This window comes from Caenorhabditis briggsae, assembly GCF_000004555.2.
Source record: "Caenorhabditis briggsae complete genome, chrX, whole genome shotgun sequence".
Lineage (NCBI taxonomy): Eukaryota > Metazoa > Nematoda > Chromadorea > Rhabditida > Rhabditidae > Caenorhabditis > Caenorhabditis briggsae.
In genome coordinates, this window is record NC_013491.2 from 7976282 (window position 1) to 7997689 (window position 21408).

The 21408-nt window shown below is 35.8% G+C and overlaps 5 protein-coding genes across 5 annotated transcripts; all 5 read right to left on the minus strand.

Moving 5' to 3' along the window:
* Positions 1-3691: 3691 nt before the first annotated feature.
* CBG14095 lies at positions 3692-4730 on the minus strand (the record flags this gene model as incomplete). Its single annotated transcript, XM_045239422.1, has 3 exons — positions 3692-3828; positions 3912-4010; positions 4625-4730. 3 exons carry the CDS (start codon positions 4728-4730, stop codon positions 3692-3694), a joined length of 342 nt encoding a protein of 113 aa, XP_045095329.1.
* A 275-nt stretch (positions 4731-5005) lies between these two features.
* Positions 5006-6308, minus strand: CBG27619 (the record flags this gene model as incomplete). The annotated part of the gene is made up of 6 exons (XM_045239423.1): positions 5006-5198; positions 5245-5321; positions 5372-5414; positions 5466-5565; positions 5609-5706; positions 6208-6308. 6 exons carry the CDS (start codon positions 6306-6308, stop codon positions 5006-5008), a joined length of 612 nt encoding a protein of 203 aa, XP_045099459.1.
* Positions 6309-7444: 1136 nt separating this feature from the next.
* Positions 7445-8929, minus strand: CBG14096 (the record flags this gene model as incomplete). The annotated part of the gene is made up of 3 exons (XM_002644259.1): positions 7445-7510; positions 7756-7951; positions 8757-8929. The coding sequence occupies 3 exons, from the start codon at positions 8927-8929 to the stop codon at positions 7445-7447; spliced, it is 435 nt and encodes a 144-aa protein (XP_002644305.1).
* A 4403-nt stretch (positions 8930-13332) lies between these two features.
* On the minus strand, positions 13333-13707 carry CBG14098 (the record flags this gene model as incomplete). Its single annotated transcript, XM_045239424.1, has 3 exons — positions 13333-13350; positions 13399-13519; positions 13577-13707. 3 exons carry the CDS (start codon positions 13705-13707, stop codon positions 13333-13335), a joined length of 270 nt encoding a protein of 89 aa, XP_045095330.1.
* Positions 13708-17650: 3943 nt separating this feature from the next.
* Positions 17651-19375, minus strand: CBG14099 (the record flags this gene model as incomplete). Its single annotated transcript, XM_045239425.1, has 5 exons — positions 17651-17734; positions 18752-18879; positions 18931-19083; positions 19134-19247; positions 19291-19375. 5 exons carry the CDS (start codon positions 19373-19375, stop codon positions 17651-17653), a joined length of 564 nt encoding a protein of 187 aa, XP_045095331.1.
* Positions 19376-21408: the final 2033 nt, after the last annotated feature.

Sequence of the window (21408 nt, forward strand, 5' to 3'; positions counted from 1 at the left end):
ACATGAAGAATGCTGATTTCAGCGAGATTAGATTGCGTGAATCGCAAGTGTTAAATGTGGCGGGCTTCCCACTTTTTTTTTGACCGTTTTAGGTTTTAGGAGGAGATGAGAGGAAGAGGTGGAACGTAAGTTAAAACTTGAATTTTGATAATTAAACAACCTACAGAAATTTTGATTTTTGAAATTGTTCATTTTTCTGCTAAACAAAAAAACTCATGCCGGTCAGAAAATTCGATTTCAAAAACTGCGAAAAAACACAAAAGCTGGGTTCTTATAACCCGATCTCTACAATAAAGAAACTGCATGTTCAAAAAAGTTTGCAAACTCGTGAGAAAATTCCTATGGTTTTTGGCAGAAGAAATTGTGACCATCCTCAAATGTTTCAGCTGTTGTAGGTTTTGCAATTCTTTAGTTCAAAATTGTTACCAAATTCAGAAAAAATCTAAAATGCCCATAGTACTAAAAGCAGGTTCAAAAATGCCGTGAGCAAAAACATGTATTGGTCATAACAAGAAATTGTTCCATGTATGAGTATGTTTTGAACTAAAAGTGAGTGAACCATCATTTTTATTATTTGTCATGAATAAATTATTTTGAACTATAAATCTACACTAGTGGTCAATAAAAAACTTTTGATCAGATAACAGAAGAGGCCGTGGGAACGTATATTGTAATGAACGATATTGTAGGTGTATTTCCCACTTACTAAGGAAGACTGTGACTGAGGTGTGAAACTTTTAAATGAAAAATACATACAGTACCGGTCAACAGATATGTATTATCAGTTGGGTTTCGGTCTTTCTGACCATTTCCAAAAATCTGGAATTCGATTTTTTAGATGTCAAGTTTAAGATAACTTTTCAAAACTTGGAAGGTGTAAAACAGGCCTAGATTGAGTTTTTGGAATTTTCAAAAAATTCTATAAATGCAAAGTTTTCAATCTAAGTTGCTTTACACATTCCAAAATTTTAAAACTGATCGGAAACTTGCAGCCATCTGAAATTGGTCAAAATGCCCAAAACTCAACTGGAAAGTACGATTTTGTATATATATTTTATTGACCGGTACGGTATGTCTTTCGAAAGCTAAAAACACATTCAATTCGAATATGTTGTTTTCGTTTTTTTGTTAGAAGAATACCGGTAATGAGAAGAACGTTTCATAATTTGCTTTAAAAAACCTAAATCAAGCTGTTCACAACGTTTGATATCCTGATTCGTATCCTAATTCGATCTAGTTTGAGTTGGTAGATTCAAAATCACAAACATTCTACAAAAATTCGATGAATCGTAGTTTTGATAGTTATCGGTTAACACTCACAGCTGTTAAAAACAAAAAAAACATATTTTCTGGTTAATTCATCATTTTTTAATCCCAAAATGAACGAATCTGAAAGAGTTAGCGAACATTTTGAATGAATAAGGCGGTCCAGTGAGAAAGGCGGTCTAGTAAAAAAGAATGAAAAAGGCGGTCTTCAAAAAATTTTTAAAAGTTCAAATTGCACAATTAAGACAAAGGAGGAGAATTTGAAAATTGCGTAATAATTTAGGTGTCTTTTTTATCAAGCAGATGGTGAGGAAGGACAAAAAAGGAGTCCGGTAGTTTCGGTGAAGTTGAAACAAGGAAAAGGTTGGGAAAAGGGAGGTGAGAAAAATGAGACTTCAAATGGGGTTATTAGGTCCAGGTTATTCTCTGAGAACTGTTTTCTCGTAATTCAATCAAAAGTTGATAACACAATTTTGCCACAAAACACTTCTCACTTACTGATACAAAAAACAATATTAATATGTTTTTCTGTAATCATAAAATGAAATATTCAAATTTCTCAAATACTTTGAAAACACATTGTATGAACAAATCTTCGAATTTTCAAAAACTCCAATTTTGGAATATTGGAAAGTGCTGAATCTTCTGACTTGCATTTTATCTTTTAAGGTAAAAAACTCAGCTGGCACTGAACATAACCATAATTCTCATAGAATATCTAAAAAAAAAGATAGAGCTGATTCTTTGCACACTAATAATGAAAAATAGTTAACTTTGAAAACGTGCTTTGTGCATGACATTTGAAATTTTGAAGGTTGCATTTTTAAGAATTTTGAGAATTTTGTTCCTCAAATCTTAGAAGAAAATGATAGAGTTCGAATTGTTTATGGAATTTTTGATCTCGAATGTTCAAAATCGTGTGAAAAGTGGAAAAGATGAAAGTAAAAATCTTGTCTCTTTCTCTCTTATAAAAAGAAAGAAAGAAAAAGAAGTACAATCGGCAAGTTTTTCTGGGAAATTAGATTAAGAGAAACGAGCACTAGTTTAGGCGCATCCCCGCAAAGATATCTAAAAGCGCAAAGTGTGAAAAGATAGATGCCAAGGAGAAGTGTGTTTTTTTGAGTGACGAACAGATGCTCGCATGCATCACGACTTCCGTTCTAGGTCAACTAGGTTTACATTTTCTTATCCGGAAAGAGCACATCATTCAGTGGACTTTGTAAAAGAAGAGCCCTTTCACACTTCTACGGGATGAGAAAAGTGCAGACAGGATTAATTCTAAATTTTGCATTCTTTTGATTGCTCATCACCTGAAGAGGGCTGGTTGAGAAAGAAGATAATGGGGCGCATTAGGAATGCCTGAGGGGCGGAGCTTAGTTCAGGAAGACATTCATGCGGTAAGCAACAAAGAAAAATAGTTTTTTATTTTCAGAATGAAAGTGTATACAAGATGTTTTTATGTTTAAAAATACGTTTCTGTTCCGTCTCAAGAATTTTGAAACCTTTGAAAAATGAAGGCTACTAGTCTGGTACAAAAAAATCGGAGCTGTGGAAAAGAAACGTAGGTGGCAGTGACTGAACGTTCCACAGCGACAACTACCGTAACCCGAATTTTTCATTTGAATGATTTTTTTGTTCCCTGCTTTTTGTCAAGTGTTTTGTTATTTTCCCCCAAACATGTCGGAAGATATAAATAATGACAGAAATCGCACGGAAATCGAGAAAATTAATCCCGAGAATAAAAATATTTTTAGGTTACGGTAGTTTTCGTTGTAAGACTTTCGGTCACGGTCACCGGCAATTCTCCTCCTCAGCTTTGATATTTTGTAGCAGAAAAACATTTTAAAAAAATAAACGCTTCTAATATGTGAATTTTATTGAACTACCTACCGACGAATAATCTGTGTGAAAAACCTCAACAGAACTGAAATAAAATAAAAGCAAACACAGGGGTGGAAACGATAAAAAATTATAGATAAGAACATTTGATTGATTAGTGCAGGAAACTAACCTCGGCGGCGGTGATGAAACGATAGGAGCAATTTGAATTGACTGGTGTATGCGAAAAGGTTTGAATTAATGAAAAAACGAAGAAGTAGAAGAACTTCAGAGACTAGGCTCATACATGTACTAGTAGCAAAAGTTTTTCTTTTTTGAAATGAACTGCAAAAAGAGATAGAGGCGTCGGGAAAAAAGTTTTATTCCTTTTCATTCATTAACCAGATTGCTTGAGACAAGGAAAAATGAGCCACACGAGGAGGTGGGGTTCAGTTTTTTTGGAGCATCTAAGTACTCATCTAGAAAATGAGTATCGTTGATGGAAATGGGAGTTAATGTAGGAAGAGAAGGCTGGGGACATTTTTTCGGTGAACTTTTCTTCGGGTTTATGTCCACTTCGGGCTCTTGGGTTGGTTCAGTTTCAAGATCAGAACTTGAGGGAGAATTGCTGTAAATTGAAACACTTGAAGAAAAGTTCTACCGTAGTGTAGTACTTGGAAATTATGCTCTGAGTGTCCGAAGGAGTGTGTATCGCTGGTGTGCCGATTCCATTTCCTCTTTCGTCTGAAAAAAGCAAGTAAAAGAGGGACTCGTTCATTTTTATGTCGTCTTTTCTATTCTCGCTTTTCGTTTTTTTTTTCACCAACCAATTTTCTCAAGATTTCGATTTCGCTTTTTTAATTGGTTTTCAAATTCTCCGGGCCACACGACATTTGGCTTCTTGGGTGGGTCGATGTCGTCCACTTCTGAAAAAAAGAATTCATGAGAGGAGGAAATGGAAAAGATCCCTGAAAGACAAATAAGTGTTAGAATAAAGCTATTTCCTGTTTTTGGCAAAAACACATATATCACTTAGGAAAGAGTGAAAGGAGAATTGGGATCTAATATAAATACTTGACAAATAAATAAGAAATCTTGGTATCCAAATTTTGAATTGGAAAGTTAGAATAACTTTTCTGAAAGTACTCCGAAATTGGAGAGAAAAACAATGTTTTTTCTACCGTAACCAATAGAAACAGAATGGCACCCAAACCGCTAATTTTAAATCCATGTATCTCTTTTCTCGTAAAAGATATGAGATAGTGGTCGACTGACATAATGTCGGTGATATTATGCAAACATTTGGTCAGTTGGCAGACTATTTTGTTATCTTTTTCAGAAATTTAGATAATTAAAGTGCAACTGAAGCTTTCTGTTTCATTAGAAAACTAACAAAAGGTGAAAACTGAGGTATGCTTCCTAATGACTTTTAGAGCATATAATTTGAAAAAATGACACTATTCTCGAAACAAATATAATTTTCAGATAATAAGGAAACTAAATTGTTAAAACATTTTTCATCAACATTATTTCAACATACCGCAGTCTAAATACCGCTTCCTCGTCTCTTCATACTTCTCTCGATTTATCTGTCTTTTCCGCTCTCCTTTCACCCAGACATATCTTTGGAAATCACCGGGATTCATTAGAGAATCATTGAATGTTTCGAAACAAAATGTCAAAAAGACTCTTTTCAGGAAAAGATGACGGTTTGACAAATGTGGACGCACGCTTGTTTCCAAGACACTCCTTTGTTCTTCTAGAATATTTAATGACTGGGTGGCAGTCCCATCTTTGAGAAACAGCAGTTATTAGGAAACATGTGAATTTTCCCAAAGTGATTTATTTCGATTGAGAAAATTTGAATTTTGAAATTTAAAAAGGAGGATGGGATAACCCGAGTTTAATATTTAAATTTAATTCAACGGTTGAAAAAAGTTATGATTGGAAATGCGAACATTGGGATTAGCCAAAAGTGGGAGACTCGAATGGTGCTTTGTTGCTGGTACTGTCTGTAGGTGGTAAGTCGTCGGTATTCGTGTGGTAGAAACATCTTCATATGATTGATTTCATCGATTTTCACATTTTTCAGAATAGGTGTTCTATTGTACTCGCTGTAAGTTCTTTGAGATAGCAAAATAGTATGTACTATGGGCTCACCTAAAATCTGGAGACAGATTGATGAAATTGCACTTGTCCATATTAGAGCAGATGCAGGTGTCTGATTTTTCAGCTATCTAATATTAAGTAATTGCTATTCCTCAAAAGATAAAAAGAAAAAACTCACCTCGCAGAGAAGTGATCCATTTTTGTTCCCAGTTTCATTCGAACTGAAAAATTTAACGTTCTTTGAACAAAACTAATTTTCTTCAATCACTCACTGTTTCTGAGCATGTGCAATTGTTTCCATCTCAGCTAGAGTCAAATTTAAACATCCACTGGTGTACATAACAGACGGTCGCTCGAATTCTTTGTGAAATCCTGAAAATTTAGAAATTCGGAGATTCCAGATAAACAGTCTTACTCATAAAGCAAGCGTTTCCGTTGCAAAGAATTGGGCGTCTAGGTTTGCATCCAAATAGTGAAATGTGGCTCCGATCGTAGTCCATGCAGTGAACACATCTGAATTTGATATCGAAATCTACTGTGTCATGTTCCTATACATGTTTAACCAATTTCTGAGTTTTTCTGATTTCTTCATTTTCAAGTTTTAGAAAAAAAAACGTTCTAAAAATATTCAAAATTCGTTTAGAATTAAATAAAAAACACTTTTTTGTTTCGAATCAACCTCCTAGCACCACACCGTATTTGCTATAATAAAACGTACGGTATGAACTCAATTATCTTGGTTCCAATGAGAAAAATCAAGAATCTTACAACTGATGAAATATTGGTTTTATTATGTTAGATAAAGCATCAGTTGAGCTTAAAGTTCCATTATTCGGAGAACTTCTACTTTTTAAACTTCAATTTTAACTCAAACAGTTCAAAATAATGCCCAAAATTATGTTGAGCACCATTCTTCAACCCTTGCAAGCTTAAACAATTACCATTATTTTTGACTAGTTTTGATTTAATAGAAGTCCAAGAGTTCAATTTTCGAAATCCAGAAAAAAAACTCACTGGATATAGCGATCCTCTGACCATGACTTCAACTCTGGCACTAATACTGATCCTACATTCTTTAAAACTCCAAGAAGAAGTAACAATTTGACCACTCTCATAGGGGACTGCAAATAATCAATAACCTTGTTTTTAGAATATGTTCCAGAAAACGGTCGACGATTTTTTTTCCAATCTAATTTTGTGAAATACCACTAATTTGAAAAAAAGCAAACACAAATAAAGCAAAACCAACAAACGAGACGATCACCGTATTAGACTTGATGAATTGTGTCTAGTCGGAGGAAGACGGAATAAAAAGGAAAAATAAAATTTCGGTTCAGATGAACACAATTTCAGTGATAATTAAGCATTTCAAAGCTGAAAAACTAAAAGAAGCCCATTGAAAAGTCGTGTGAATAAAAAATATCGAAACTTTTACTTGACGCATGCATTTTTCGGCCAGAAAAGGTGAAGAGGAAAAAGGAAGAATAACTAATTCCTAAAAAAGAGAGAAAAGTACACCTGGCATTGCTGGAAAACAGCTTCAGACAAAAAAACGAAGGATGGGGGAGTAAATATAAATTTAGGTTCTCTGTGAAAGAAGAAGAATAAAAACACAAGTACATTAATAAAGAGAAGCACCCTAAAGGGAATATACTGCAGGAAGCTGTGGTGAGGAGACCTAATTGATATCACAGGATTTTGAAAGTAATTTGGAGAATAAGATTTTTTGCAGGTCAGGTGAAGTTACATTGATCAGTTGGACTCCAACTTGGACAATGCGGAAATATCTGAATCCTTCTAAACTTTTTCAAATATTTTCATTTTTGGTTCTTAAGAAATAAAAAAGGAGCTTCGTCGGAAAGAGAGCTCTAGCTCGGAAATTGAACCGTCGTCCCATTATTTTCCCGAAGCGGAGAAAGCGATGTGCCCTTAAGTTGAAATGTGAATAGAGTGGAGGAAAAACGAAGATCTAATTCATTTTATTGCCTGGACACTCTCCTCTTTTTTGGGAGTCATGTTATGTCATGGGGAAATGAAGCTGGGACCAGATGAAAAAGCGTGAAGCCAGCTGGTGGGAACCCTAATTTCAAATTTAATTTGCTATTTGAACGTTCGCAGAATACTTAAAGAAGCATTTGAAAGAGAGCTGAAAAATAAATGTCTGGCAGAAGGGTAAATGCATTCTTTATTGAGATAATAAAATATTTTTGTTGGAATGATAGCGAATAAGTGTGAAAGATGGAAAAACAAATTAGAAGTCCTCCTCCTCTTCTTTCTGTTCGAATCCCTGTGGACAGCTGGTACTCTTGGAGAGCATCTGAAAATTATTTGTTATCAAAATTTTATATGGAAGTGATACAGGAAAAATTAGTTTTATGATTCAAACTTCCGTCTTCATTTTATATGGTCTCAATTTTTGTGCAGCTCGGGCACTAGAGTGCTATTTTCTCTGTATAGTTCAATCTATAGCACGCCTAAAATTTGATTAAAAGTTTCAACACTCTAAGGTGCGTTGATAGATAATTAATCGATATTTCATATCCTTTCCTATATGTGAGATACCTCATTGATATAATTCGAGTCGTTCTTGTTGCTGCAAAGCTGTAGCATGCAGATAGCTTGGTCACGGAGTTGCGGAAGTAAAAAGAAGTCGGCTTCCTGTGTGAGCATGGCCAACCTGTCCGGATCTTTTGGCAGACATGCTTCCCAGAGCTGTCCGGCTTTCCGGAGACGGAAGTAGTTTAAGACGATGCCAAAACTGGAAAAATGTGACATTGGAGATCAGACAAAAATTATTATATGGTGTTGTTGTGATGTGTCTTTCGTGAAATACAGTAATCTGTATTGTGTAAACTAGCAGTGTATTACATTGTTTTACGGTCACTCAGATCTATCAACAACAAGATTCAAACGAACTCTCATATCGATCGCAACAGTCTCAATTTCTGTGAGTTAGAGAAAACATATCAACTAATGACTTTTTTTCATAGCATCTTCAACATTTTGTAGTTTATAGATTTTTGATATATTTTACAGAAATTGAGATATGAGATCTTAAAATGAAAGTACTGTAAAACGCCTAACACATAGAAAGGCTCTCTAATTGTAATTTTGAGCCAATTTATTGCAGTTCTTGTCAAAAATTCAATAAGGTTTTCAACTAATAAAAGTTCATCTTGATATTACAAAAATTTTATCAGTTGACATATTTTTGCTATATTGCATAGGTGCCAAGAAAAATCAACTCAAAAATAATAGTGTGGTGGCCCTTCTTTTACTGGTTTTTGCATTTACAATTGATGTCTAAAGTTCGAATGTCGATGGGAAAACTTTAAATCTCATTTGACTTCAATTTTACAGCTTTTTTTGTATGCTTTTTTCATTTCGTTTGCTTTTTAAGTCTCATTGATTTTGGAACCCATTTCTATTCGAAAAACCATCTGTTTTAGCTGATTTCATCCCTCAACCCTCTTTTTTAGCTTCACACAACCTAATGTTGGTAATTCATGATTAATAATGACTTGTTACTGTCTTTGTTCATCATCCTCAAGTCACAAACTTACGAGAATGGGTCCCGGTCCACGAAGTATGCGCCATCCTTGTCGCTCGTAAACGGCGAAGCTTTTGTTCTGGAGACGAACCATTTGTGAAAGATGGAATCCACTGGAAAAGTCGTCTTTAATGTGGCCATTGGTGTGCCACCGACGTTAAATCGGATGATAAGAGAATCTGACATGTCTGGAATTGGAATGTTTAATGGAAGCAGAGAACAAATATGGACAAGTGAGGATTTCGCAAGATTTGTTCTGCAAAAGATGGATGGGAATGAAGAGTCTTATGAAAACAATAGAAGTTTCGATAAAGAAAAGAGAGTGGCAAGAGAGCCTCATGAAATGTTAAGCACAAATGTCGTTGGACACATCCCTCAAAGGGCACCACCACTTATTCGAATTGATCGAAACACCAAGCAAGGAAAGAGGGCTTTTCGCGCTTTTTGCACCCTTACATTTCAGATTCATAAGCAAACGGGACACAAAACGGGGTGGGAGAAAAGCTGGCCTAGTAGTGGAACGACAGGAAAAGAGAGCAAAAAGAAAAACGAGAACGCGATTTTTGGGGAGAAGAGAGTAACGGAAAGGTGGCAGGAGCCAGGAGCAGTATATGCATGCGAATCTACATTGAGCCAAGCGTTTCATTCATCAGAGAGAGAGAGAGAGAGAGAGAGAGAGAAACGTCACCGTTGAAAATTTGAACGAAAAAAGAGGAGAGAAAATTAAAGATTTGCATAGTTGCGACTGGCCGGGCCGGGCCGTGGAAAAATTTGTCAAGGCCCGGCCAGTTACGCCAGCTTCGATTTTTAGGCAAAACAGTCTGTTTTTTTTTTTTGGAAAAAAGTTGTTTTTATCATCTAATTGTAAGCTAAATTGTAAATATTGTATTTGTAAAAGTTTGAACAAATTTTTGAAAAAAAAAAAATTTTCCTGAATTTTTCCAAAGTTGAGATCGAAGAAAAAAAATTGCATTTTTAAAGCAAAATAACAGTTTTTTCTCAAAAACTAATTTTTTGTTTAAAAATTCTCAAAAATTTATCAAAATTTTTTTTTTAATTTCGACCAAAAAATACCTGTCCGGGCCTTCAACGATTCTTGCAAGTATGAAGATTTGGGTATTTTTTGTTTTGAGTTTTGCAGCCAAAACCAAATTTTTAGCATTTACTTTAGAGGAGGCTTGGCAAATTCATGCTAATGTCAGATGATATGCCTTGTGATAACCAGCTTATCAGGAAATGTGTATCAGACAGGAAATTTTTTGAGTTTGAATAACCTCATTTTTGGAGTAAACGGTGCAATGTATGTGTTCGAAGATTTTATTTTATTGGTTTTATTTCCCGAAAATTCTCTAATTTTAACCATGCGGTTTTTGAAAAGATATGATTAATGTTTGTGATAAGTTTTGACCAATCTCATCAGTTAACATGTTTTTGATATCTGTTATGAAAACGGAGATCATTTAGCTCAAATTGCAAATATATTTTTTCTGATGGAAGCCCAAGCTCATTCAAGCTCATTAAAATTAAATCATGTGAGAGGTATCACAAATTTGTCTATTCATGAAATATTGGTAATAATGTGATAAATATATTATCCGTTGACAACTTTTTGATACCTTATGAAACAACAAGACAATTGAGCTTGAAGTTGACGGTTCGGGCGGGTCTTCTACCAGATGAAATACGATAAATTATATGGAGCTATTCAGGGGAGTTTGATGTTGCCTTTCCGAGACACCATTGAAAGATATGGAACTTTTATTCATTATTGAAAAGATATTGATGATTTTAAATATTGTTAAAATGTTTGAAAAGTATGATGAGTCTATTTCGCAATGCAAAATGAACGGAAACGTTGGACTTTTGCTGGACTCTGCAGGTGATTAAACAAGTCTCCTAACATTTTTTGTTTTATTTTAATATTTCTGCTTTTCTCAGAACTATTCCCTTATTTGAAACATGTACAAAACGAAGAAAAAAAAAATTCAAAACACCAAAGAAGGCGACCCCAACTGGTATGTGAAAAATGAGAAAAGAAGGATTTGACGTATTAAAGTGAAGTGTATTAACCTCCCATTCATTGTCAAACGATGGGAAATTGAAAAAAACAGAGTACTATTAGGTTGGTACAAAAGTAATGCGCGCTAAGTTAGGTGTTTTGTACGTCGCCTGTGAGCGAGCTCTTCGGTTTATTTTTTTTCTTGTTTTAAAGAGAATGTCTTTAGCTTCGTTCTATATGTCGGATTCTCATCCGGTTCTTCTTCGAATAAGCCTTTAAAGTCTCTAAATATTCGTAAATTGAATATTCCGCCGTAACTAATGGAAATGCGCGCTTTCGCGCCAAAATATAGGCGGGAAATCTGTGAATTTGTTTTCTGGCCCCGTTTTTTCATCGATTCTTGTTCGGAGAAGGGCACCAGCTTGGTGAATACCCTGCTTACTCTTCGACAGTTTCATGCTTTGAGACAAACTGTCGAACCGGACCCGTGCCTAACAACACGCAGTTTGTCAGAACAGTTTAATTGCAGTCATATCACAATTTTACGCCACCAACATGCGCTTGAGAAATCGAATAGATGCGGAAAATGGCTACCGAACGAACTCTCTGAAGCAAACAAAAAGAAGCACGTCGAAGTGGCTAATGATCTTCTGCGCCGCTGAAAAAATCGCGGTTTCTTTCATTAAATTTTGACATCAGATGAAAAATGGATTCGGTATGACTGTTCTGAAAGAAAACATCAGTGGCTCAGTCCGGGCAAGACCCCAAAAGCGACACCAAAACCGTATATACACGGAAAAAAGGTTATGCTATGTGTCTGGTGGAATACTCGGGGTTTGGTGTATTTTGAACTTTTAGGTCATGGTGAAACGGTGACTGCCGAACATTACAAAGGTCAGTTGGACCGCGTGGATCTGGAGCTCAAACATAAAGGAGTGGACACATCGGCAATACTTTTGATTCACGATAACGCTCGACCACATTCCGCGGAAATCACCCAGAAAAAAACTTTGGAGTTGGACTGGGAAGTGCTCCCACATCCGCCTTACAGCCCAGATTTGGCACCATCTGACTATCATTTGTTCCTGTCCATGCAGCATCATCTGACCGAGAAGAAGTTCAAAAACGACGAAGAAGTGAAAATTTGGGTGACGAACTACTTCGAGTCACAGCCAGCGGAGTTCTTCAAGAGAGGCATCGAATCTTTGCACATGCTTTGGCAGAGAGTGGTCGATAATAATGGAGAGTATTTTCTCGATTAATGTCCTTTTGTTTCATTTTTACAATAAAAATAAAGTAAATCAAAAACGCGCATTACTTTTGTACCAACCTAATAGAAGGATTGGAGAATGAAAAATGTGAAAATGTCATGAGAAATCGGGAAGAACGCGCACAGACTGCGCCCCGAAAATGGATGCTCCTCCAATCTATTGTCCGAATCTGACACAACTTTCTTCTCGCGATTTTTGGATAGAAAAGGGGATGAAATTTGATACTAGGGAGCAGTGGGAAAAAGAAACAACAACGCTTTATGCATGTAAGTTTCCAGAAAAGGAACTAAACTGAATGAATCATTTGAAGAGGATTTCCCACAAAAGGAAGCCCACCCTTCTATAAAGGCGTCGCGCATTTTTCCAAATTACACCTGACCAGTTTGTATATGCCTTCCACCTCTCACACTCTATTATATACTCTCCTGTCTTTTTCCACAATCCCTCTCTGCTTTATTATTATGAATTACACTTTTCTGGTAGTGGTGGCGGTTTTCCCCGTTGTGCCGAAATGAATGAACAAAGAAATTATAACAACTCGCATAAAAACACTATATACAAATTCCTAGGTTGTATAGCTTTGACATGTAATTTTGTGATGTGATCTATGTTAAGAGAATGTGATATTCGGAACTATGATACTCTTGAAAACTGCATTTTTGACACATTCACTACCGGTCCATAACATATTCAAAAAATATTCTTCAGTTGATTTCCGGTCATTTTCACCGTTTTCAAGAGTCTGGAACTCTACTGTCAGGTATCCGAGGACTTCGAAATTTTTGGAGGTTTTCAAACAAGCCTAAATTGAAAAATTTTAAAAACTTTGCTCAAGCGAGAATGGTTAGTTTTCAGCTATTTTCCGATTTCTAAAATTGAAAATTCGCTGAAAAACTAAAAGTTTTCTAAAACTTACTTAAAAGGCAGAATTTCCTATCTAGATCTTTTTTACACGCTCCAAAATTTGCAAACTGATTGAAAAATTGACAGTTCCAGACTGCCGAGTTCCAGACTCTTGAAAACGATCTAAATAGCCAATGAAAAAAATGGGTGATTATCTTATCGACCGGTTCCAAAAGACGGTTTCCAAAATTCTTGAAAAAAATTCAAAAACGAAAAGCATGTTTATTTAATATATACAAGTTTTACAACTCTTCCCTGTCTGATACTACAAGAAAATTCAAAACCAGTTCAGGAAGACGATTCCTTCTAAGCGGGGAGTGTTCTAGAAAAAATACATAAATACATGAAAAGGAATGAAGACGAGTGTTGGTTCGACACAGCCACACCGGTAGAAATCAGTGCATAACTAGACTTTGTCACAGCAAAACTGATTCCTGAAATAGCCATATATTGGGATTCAGGAAGTTAAATATATCCGTTACCTCTTTTGAGCTTATCTGTGGAGATGATAGCTCGACGCATGAGTCCATTTTGGTTGTAAGATCAATGGTAAATTCAGTGTACTCGGTTGGTTCACGCTGCTTGGCCACTTGAGTCAGAGCTCTGAAAATGATATCGTCGAGAAACTTTAATTATGGATAAAAGGTCAAAATGACTCACTCGAGTTTGCTGCGGGTCTTCCAGATGCTGTTCAGAGCACAGACAAAGATAGCAAAGCAGCAGAATAGGAGCGGTGCCACCACAGAAACCAGGAAAAAGACATCAGACGATTCGTCTGCAACCGCAGCCATTATTTTGGACGGAATGGTGGCTGATATAGGGGGAGGACAAGAAAATAAATATCTAAGATCTCAAAGAGTGGGCTGGACTTGGGGAAGAAAAAGAAATTCGCATTTTTCACGCAAAGGTAGTATTGGTGTGAGATGATTTATTGCATTTTTCCGGGAGCCCCACACTTTTCCAAGGCATTAGTTATGCAAATAAAAAGTGCTAGAGTTCCCTGAAAGTGACGGATCTCGAAGGAATGTGTCACCGCGTTCAAAATTTTTTTTCTGTCAAGTAGAATCTCTTTCTTGACATCACTTACTCCTCAAACAAGGAAAGAATTGTGTCCTCTGCTAAACTATGTACATGTCTAAGGAAATTCCACTTACCGAGAAACGGGTTTAGACCTCCGACCTTTTTCTTCGGCCACACTGTTGTCGTGAAATTCAGATTCTCGTTAAGAAGATCTGTTGGAGTCGGCGTTGTGACCGTGACAGATGCCATAGACGATCTGGTCAGCTTCATGTGAAATCTGTGCATGATTTCATTAAAGGTGGGCAGATAATGGAGTTATAAGCGATGAATAGGAAGGTAGATAAATGGATGGAGGGAGAATGAGATAAAAAAAATGAAAAGGGATTAGCCGGTGGACGTGCTTAAGATGATAGTCAGGATGGAAAAGATGTTCTCAAGGATTTTTGGTGATCGGGCTAACACGAGAAAAAAAAAGATTTAAAGATTATCCATTTTTTTCACACGTTTTTTTTCATTTAGAAAGAAATGAAAATATATAAATGAGAAGATCGCTTAAGCACCAATTTTTGTGCTGCAGCAACAGCATCAGCAGACGTTCAAACCTAATTACTATTCAATTTTGAATATAACCGAGTAAGAGAGAAAGAGTGTGGGTGACTGAATAGCTCTCATTTTTCCAGAATTGGCGTGGAAGGGATGAAATGGAAAGAGGGCGCTGTCAAGAGAGAAATACGAGAAATGGGATTGCACATCGGAAGTTGAAGGTTAGTCCCTCTCGTCATTTTTTCATGTTTATTTTCACTTGAAAATTAGTGTCAATTGGTAGGGTTATCAGGAATAGGAAAAACACCACTAATAAAATTCCTGTTTACGCCGGACAACCCTTTTTTGAGAAATTGGTTTCCGTGGTTTGTGGACCTTAAAAACCAAAAAAACCTAGATTAATGAGTTCAGATTTTTATTGACCCAGCAGCGGAAAGAAGAAAAAATGGTTGGGTTCAGAGCAATAAATTTAATGGAGATTTCTCCCGACCTTCTTCAGCTCCACTTTTTCCTCAATTTTTTCATCTATCTCTCAAAAGAAGAAAAAGAAGCTTCACGATTTATTTGCTTTGACAAGAAATGAATCGATGAAACAACTGCACGAGGTCGAAAGAAGCAACAAGTGAACGAGAAAAAACGTAATTTATAAAGCCATGTGTTCATGAAAAACTTTCTGATTGTCTTCTGCACTGCTGAGTTAGACACTCACTCACAAACACATCCAATTGCCGTGCTCCTCCTCTCTTGAAACAAAAAAGCGAAGAACTCAACTTTTTGCAAACCTAGATTTTTTGAAAATTTGAAGATAGGTAAGGAACAGCCTAACAAGGAGTTTTTGAAAGTTTGCGAATTCATTCGCCAATTTCAGCCAAGTTATATCAAACTCAGTACCTAAAATTGCTTTTTCCATACAAAACAGTAATTTTCGAAGACGATTTTCTCCACCTTTAGGACGTTCTGGAACATACTAAGAATTGAATGAAATTTAATATTTCAGATTTTTCAATTTTTGAATAAATCTTCTATCGATGAAGTTCGAAAAAAATGAATATACCATACTTGTAATCCGGGCCTTTGCCGGGCCTTCGCGGGCCCTGCCATAATTTCTTTCAGAATCAATATAATTTCGAACCAACTCAATCAGGTATAATAGAGCTCCACGAGTACTACAAAACGGTATTATTTGGAAAACTGTATCTTGTCTAGGAACAGAGTTACAGAGCAAAAGGAGCAAAAAAAAGCAGGCCCGCCCCGGGCCTGCCGGGCCTCGCGAGAAAAGCCACTTTATGGGTTGTAACTTTGTTCATAGATAAGATACAGTATTCCAAATAATACCGTTTTGTAGTACTCGTAGAGCTCTATCATATCTGATTTAATTGGTTCGAAAATATAAATTCTGAAAGAAATTATGGCAGAGCCCGCGAAGGCCCGGCAAAGTCCCGGATTACAAGTATGGAATATACGAGAAAATGTCTAAAATATGACATATCTTTTTTTTCATCTTATGAACGTCTAAGGAGTTAAGAAAATTCTTTTTGAAAACAACTTTTTTCACTAAAAATTGAGATTTTCAGACACTGAAATTCATAAAATTCGGCTGAAACCGGCGAGCGGATTCAGAAATTTTCAGCAGCGCTCAGATAGGCTATTCTTAACCTAGCCTGAAATTTGCTTCAAAGTCCTCCTCTGAAAGAAAGCATGGAGAGAGAATCAAATCCTTGCAAGTTTGGCTTTGTAAGGGTCCTTCGTTAGTTTTTCGAACAAAAAGTATTAGTTTCAAACCCTTTAGTGGGGGTTAGGTATCTCAAAGAACTGAAGAGAACAAATTGAAAAGCTAAAAAGGAGACGGGAAGTGTTCTTGGAATAATAATCGGGAAGCTTCTAGTTTCCTTGCCTTTTAAACCACCCCATGGGACCATGCACTTTTTCATCTCCTTTCCTTTTTTGGTAAACATTTTGAAGAGATGGCGCAAACAGACATGATCAACAATCTGGAAAAGCCAAAAAAACCGAAGGAGGAATACAAATGACAAAGAGCAGCAATGGGAATTTGAGAATAAAAAAAAGGAAAAAAAAACATGGCGGAGTACTTCATAGTAAGACTAGACGTAAGAGTAGACACACACTCACGATCATATGAGAACTGGGATGATTGGAAATAAGAACCCTCGCCGTGCCAATGTGAATCTTAAATTAAAGTCCGGAAATTTGGTGACGCTCCTTTTTTTTCCTTCTGAGAAGAAGCATGAGATGAAGGAAAACAGGAAGCGAGTAGGCACAGATTCTGATATGCCAAGTACCTATTTTCTCATCACATGAGAGATAATCGGTCTATTGTGTTGCTAAAGTTCGTTAACAAAGAAGGGATCAGAACAATGCTAATCTGAAGTCTTGATAGTTCTGCAACTTTTTAATATTGAAAGAATTTTCCTTTAATGGATTTTCAGCTAGATCTGTATGACTTCGTGACAGAAAAATTCATATGAAAAAGGGAACACTGGTTTTTAGCCAAAAATTTTCAGACACAACAATACGTAATTCTAAAAAAGAAAAAAAAAGAAGAAATCTCAATTTGACGAAGGGAAAAAATACAAAAACAAAAGAAAAGAAGCCCAGGTGAAACGAAGATCAGCTTTTTTTGGTGGACAGACGAACATCAGGCGATGTGTGAGTAATAGGGAATTAAGCCGATGAATTTCTGACCACTTGTCGAAATTTCGTGTCTATGTGATCTGCTACTAATGATACATAACATAACAGAGCTTAAGTCTTTGAACAGAAATATCAATTGCTGGGTGGAGAAACATGTAATTTTTCTAATCCTTCAATAGTCGTTCATAATTAATCACCTAGACATAGGAAGCTCATGAGCTTAAGGTTATGTATGTATTGAGTCATGTGGGTGTGGCATTTTCAATTTCTAATGTGAACAAAAGAAGGTATCAGGTGTCTCAATTGTTTCGAGTGGTTAAATATGACTACTTGAAATACCAAAAAAAGACAATGAGAGCGAACTACAGTATTTTTTGAGCCTATATTTTCAATATTATTTTCCTTTTTTCAATTTTACGAAGATTTTTTTCCTTGTTTAAATGATTTCCATCATTTTATTCGTTTCCGATTTGATAAACGATAAAAATCGTCAAAAAGTTGAAAAAATACAAAAAGTATTCAATCTCTTACGTCTTTGAGAAAGAACAGAAAGAACATGAAAATGAATTTAGGTGAAGCTTCAACTGAAGACGCTGAGCTAGGCTGAGCAGGAAATTAATTTTATGCCAAATGAAAAGGTTTCGCTTATTCAGAGCTTATTTTTTCATCAAGTCAATGCGATTGGAAGGAGTAGAGTATTTATTACAGCTTCAAAACGAGAAACATTACGTATTATGAATCAAATTACGCATACATAATAGAATGAAAAACGCGATTCAAAAATCACTAAAAAGAAGTAAAACCACAGAGGGGAAAAAGTGAACCAGTTTAGACAAAGTGCATAGATTGATGGATGGTGATATGAGAGGGATTAGAGCTCCTCCTTCTTGTTCTTCTTGGACTTCTTGTCATCCTTCTTCTCCTTCTTATCCTTCTTATCCTTCTTGTCTTTCTTGTCCTTCTTATCCTTCTTGTCTTTTTTGTCTTCCTTCTTCTTATCCTTCTTCTTCTCGTCCTTCTTCTTGTCTTCCTGAAAATTTTTTGATTTTGATATTTCAAAATTTCAGCTGTTCATTTTTTTTTTTCGTTCCAAAATTACCTTCTTCTCCTTCTTCTCCTTTTTATCAACCTTCTTGTCCTTCTTCTCCTCCTTCTTCTCATCCTTCTTCTCGTCCTTCTGAAACTTGCATCGTTAATTTTTTTTCAGTTTAATTCGCTGTTTACAAGATGATGTCATTCTCATGTTTCCCCTTATCTGATTTTTCGAAAAATGAAAAATAGGCAAAAAAAATTCCAAGGCAACCTATGAAAATTTTTGTCCAAAACTTAGTATGATGACTTGTTATGACGACGTCACCTAGTTTCAGTGCTATTTCGGTGTTTGTCTATATATCGCGTGACTAGTGACAGTAAATATGTCCCCATTTTCAAATTCTCATGTTTATGATCTTGCCATAATATAGTTTTGGTTGTTTTTGGTGATACCAGGATTACCTTTTTGTCAACCTTCTCCTCCTTCTTGGCTTCCTCCTTATTAGCTTCCTCCTTCTTCACCTCTCCCTTCACTGGCTCCTAAAATATAGTTTTTTTAAATCCTACTTCTCTACTTTTTTCTTTTACCTCATCAGATCCGAATTCCAACAGAGCTCTCTCCATTCCATCGATAATTTGAGCTGGAAGTGGGTAGAAGTACTTGTTGTTCTTGTACTTTTGCTCATTGTTGGTCTTCAGTGGGTTTCCATCAGTGTCTGAAATGTTATATTCATTCTCAATGTTCATTGTGGTTAGTCGTTTTATACCTAGGAAAAGAATTCTTGGAATGTATCCACCATCTGGGGCATATTTCGGGTCCTCTGGCTCCTCATCATCCTCAACATTGACCATGACAAATTTGCGGGAGAGAATAATGAGCTCGTCAGTTTTTGGAGAGCTTTTGAGTTCTCTCTTGAGATCTGAAACATTAATTTTTGATTTAAATCTAATTTCTTTTTTCCTATCTTACTTTTGCAAGCTCCGCACCATGTCTTGTGGATGAGGAAGAAAATTGGTTTGTTCAAGTCCTTGGCGATTCCGATAGCCTTGTCAAACTCAACCCATTCTATAGCACTTGGGTATCCTGAAATAGTAAATTAGAGAAATTTTCAACTAAAAAGTTTTACCGTGAGACAAATCCTTGATTTCCTCATCGCCTTTCTTCTTGGCAAGAACTGCAATAGCCAGAAGAGATAGAAGAAGGAACTTCATCACCTGAAATTTAAAAAAGGTTTCGTGCGAAAATCAATTCCAAAAACAAAGCGAAACCCTAAAACAACGTAGACTAACGCAGATAAATGTGTGGAGCGAAAAAGGAAGGAAGTTTTTGCGCAAGGTGAGTAGTAGTAATGGAAGAAGAAGAAAAAGAAAAGGGAAGTGGGTCGGGTGGAGGTCACTCCACCTAGAATCTTCCAACGTGGAAGGATTGACCGTGTTCTTCTTGATTGAAACGATCAAGGTTAGATAGAATGGTTTGAAAAGAGAGCGGGATGAGATGAGATGTGTGTGGAGGTACGTGTGTATACATACTAATGAAGGTATATATTATTAGACTAGTATAACAAAATAGAGGAAAAGACTCCCTCAAAAGAGGGAAATGAAGCCCAAGGAGGAGACTCGCAAATCTAAGAATTTACACAAATAAAAACCAAGTAACTACAAAACAAACGTATTTACCACAGTCTCAAATCCTTTAAAAGTCGTAAAATAGATATTCGTAGTCTGCTCGTTTTCAATTCGATTAATGTTAAAAGCAGAATCCTAGATGTACTGCTGGTCACATGTTCATAAATTTGAATTATTTAAAATGGGAATAATCTAACTTTGCATGTCTTAATCATAAAAATATTTTCATAAAAATACCTCGAATACTTTAATATAACGCCCCCTGAAGGTTAATTTTGAGCCAATTTAACTTACTTCCTGTGACAGATTTCAAAAAGTTGTTAACAGATAGAATATCTTTCTTATTATAGTCAACTTTTTGTTTTGGGTGACATTCAATTAGAGTTTTTACGAAAGATTTTGTTGGATGCAACTGAATGTGTTTGACCTGATGAATCTTCAGTTTTCCAGATCACGTCTTTTTTTGCAAAAATTCATCTAAGTTTAATATTCTACTGGAAACCAAGCAGATTTCCCGAAACAATGCTATTTAGATGAATTTTTACCAAAAAAAACTTGTCAAGAATGAGTGTGAAGTTATTTTTTCTGTGAAAAATTACTGTAATAATTTTTACTTTTTTAACACACAAATCAACTGTATTCAAAGAAATCTTTTTAAAAATTAGAAAAATAAAAAGTTTAAATTTGTTCGGACGGTTATGTTCTTTAACTTGTTTCAAGTTTTGTTTAAAATCGAAACTTGATTGCAGTTTGCGTAGAAAGTTTCTGAACTATTTATTCGAAAAAGTGTCTAGAAACTTTTTTGACTTCACAAAATGAAAAAAATTTATCTCCAAATACAAGTTACCAATTCTACACTTTGTTCTTCCCGCGTTTTCTTCGTGCTCTCCAGGATCTCGAAAAATATAACTATTTTTCACAAAACTCTATATTTCATTTCTCCTCCCGAACGCCCACACATCACAACGGGAAAGACCTTCTCTTACTGCCACCGGAAAACAATTGATTCTTGATGTGTGTAGCAGATGCAAAGAAGAAACCAAAGAAAAGTTCGATTAGAAGTCAAAGGTGTGTGCTCATGCAAAAGTCATGTGAAATATGCTAAAAACAAGATGGAGTTGTGAAAAAAAGGAAAAAGAGGAGGCAAAACTTTTATAAAAGTGGAGAGTGACAAACGGTTCTGACCATTCTTCGAGTGTGCATCGCTCAGTCACTGCTGTGCAAACATTTTCCGTCAGCTTGAGTTCTGGTAACATTATTTCTACATTATTAGAAAACATCATTTCTTTTTCTCGTTTTGCAGTTCTGTTCCTCTCTCTCTCTCTCTCTTTTTTTTTGTTTTTAGATTATCTCTTCTGTCTTCCAAATTAGGACAACATGATATGAAAAAAAAAACGGATAAAACAACAAAACAGAAAAATCCCATTCGAACAAAATTATATTTGAAGGGTCGAGATTGTGAAAAAAGAGTGAGCTGAAAAAAAAACTTGAAAAAATTCCAATATTTTTTCAACCACGTTTTGTTTTGAATTAAGCTATCACGTTGTAGTGTGATTTCCGGTCCTCAGCTAGGAGAAAAAAGTGCTATTGCTCCGTCATCACAATGAATAGAAAAGAAA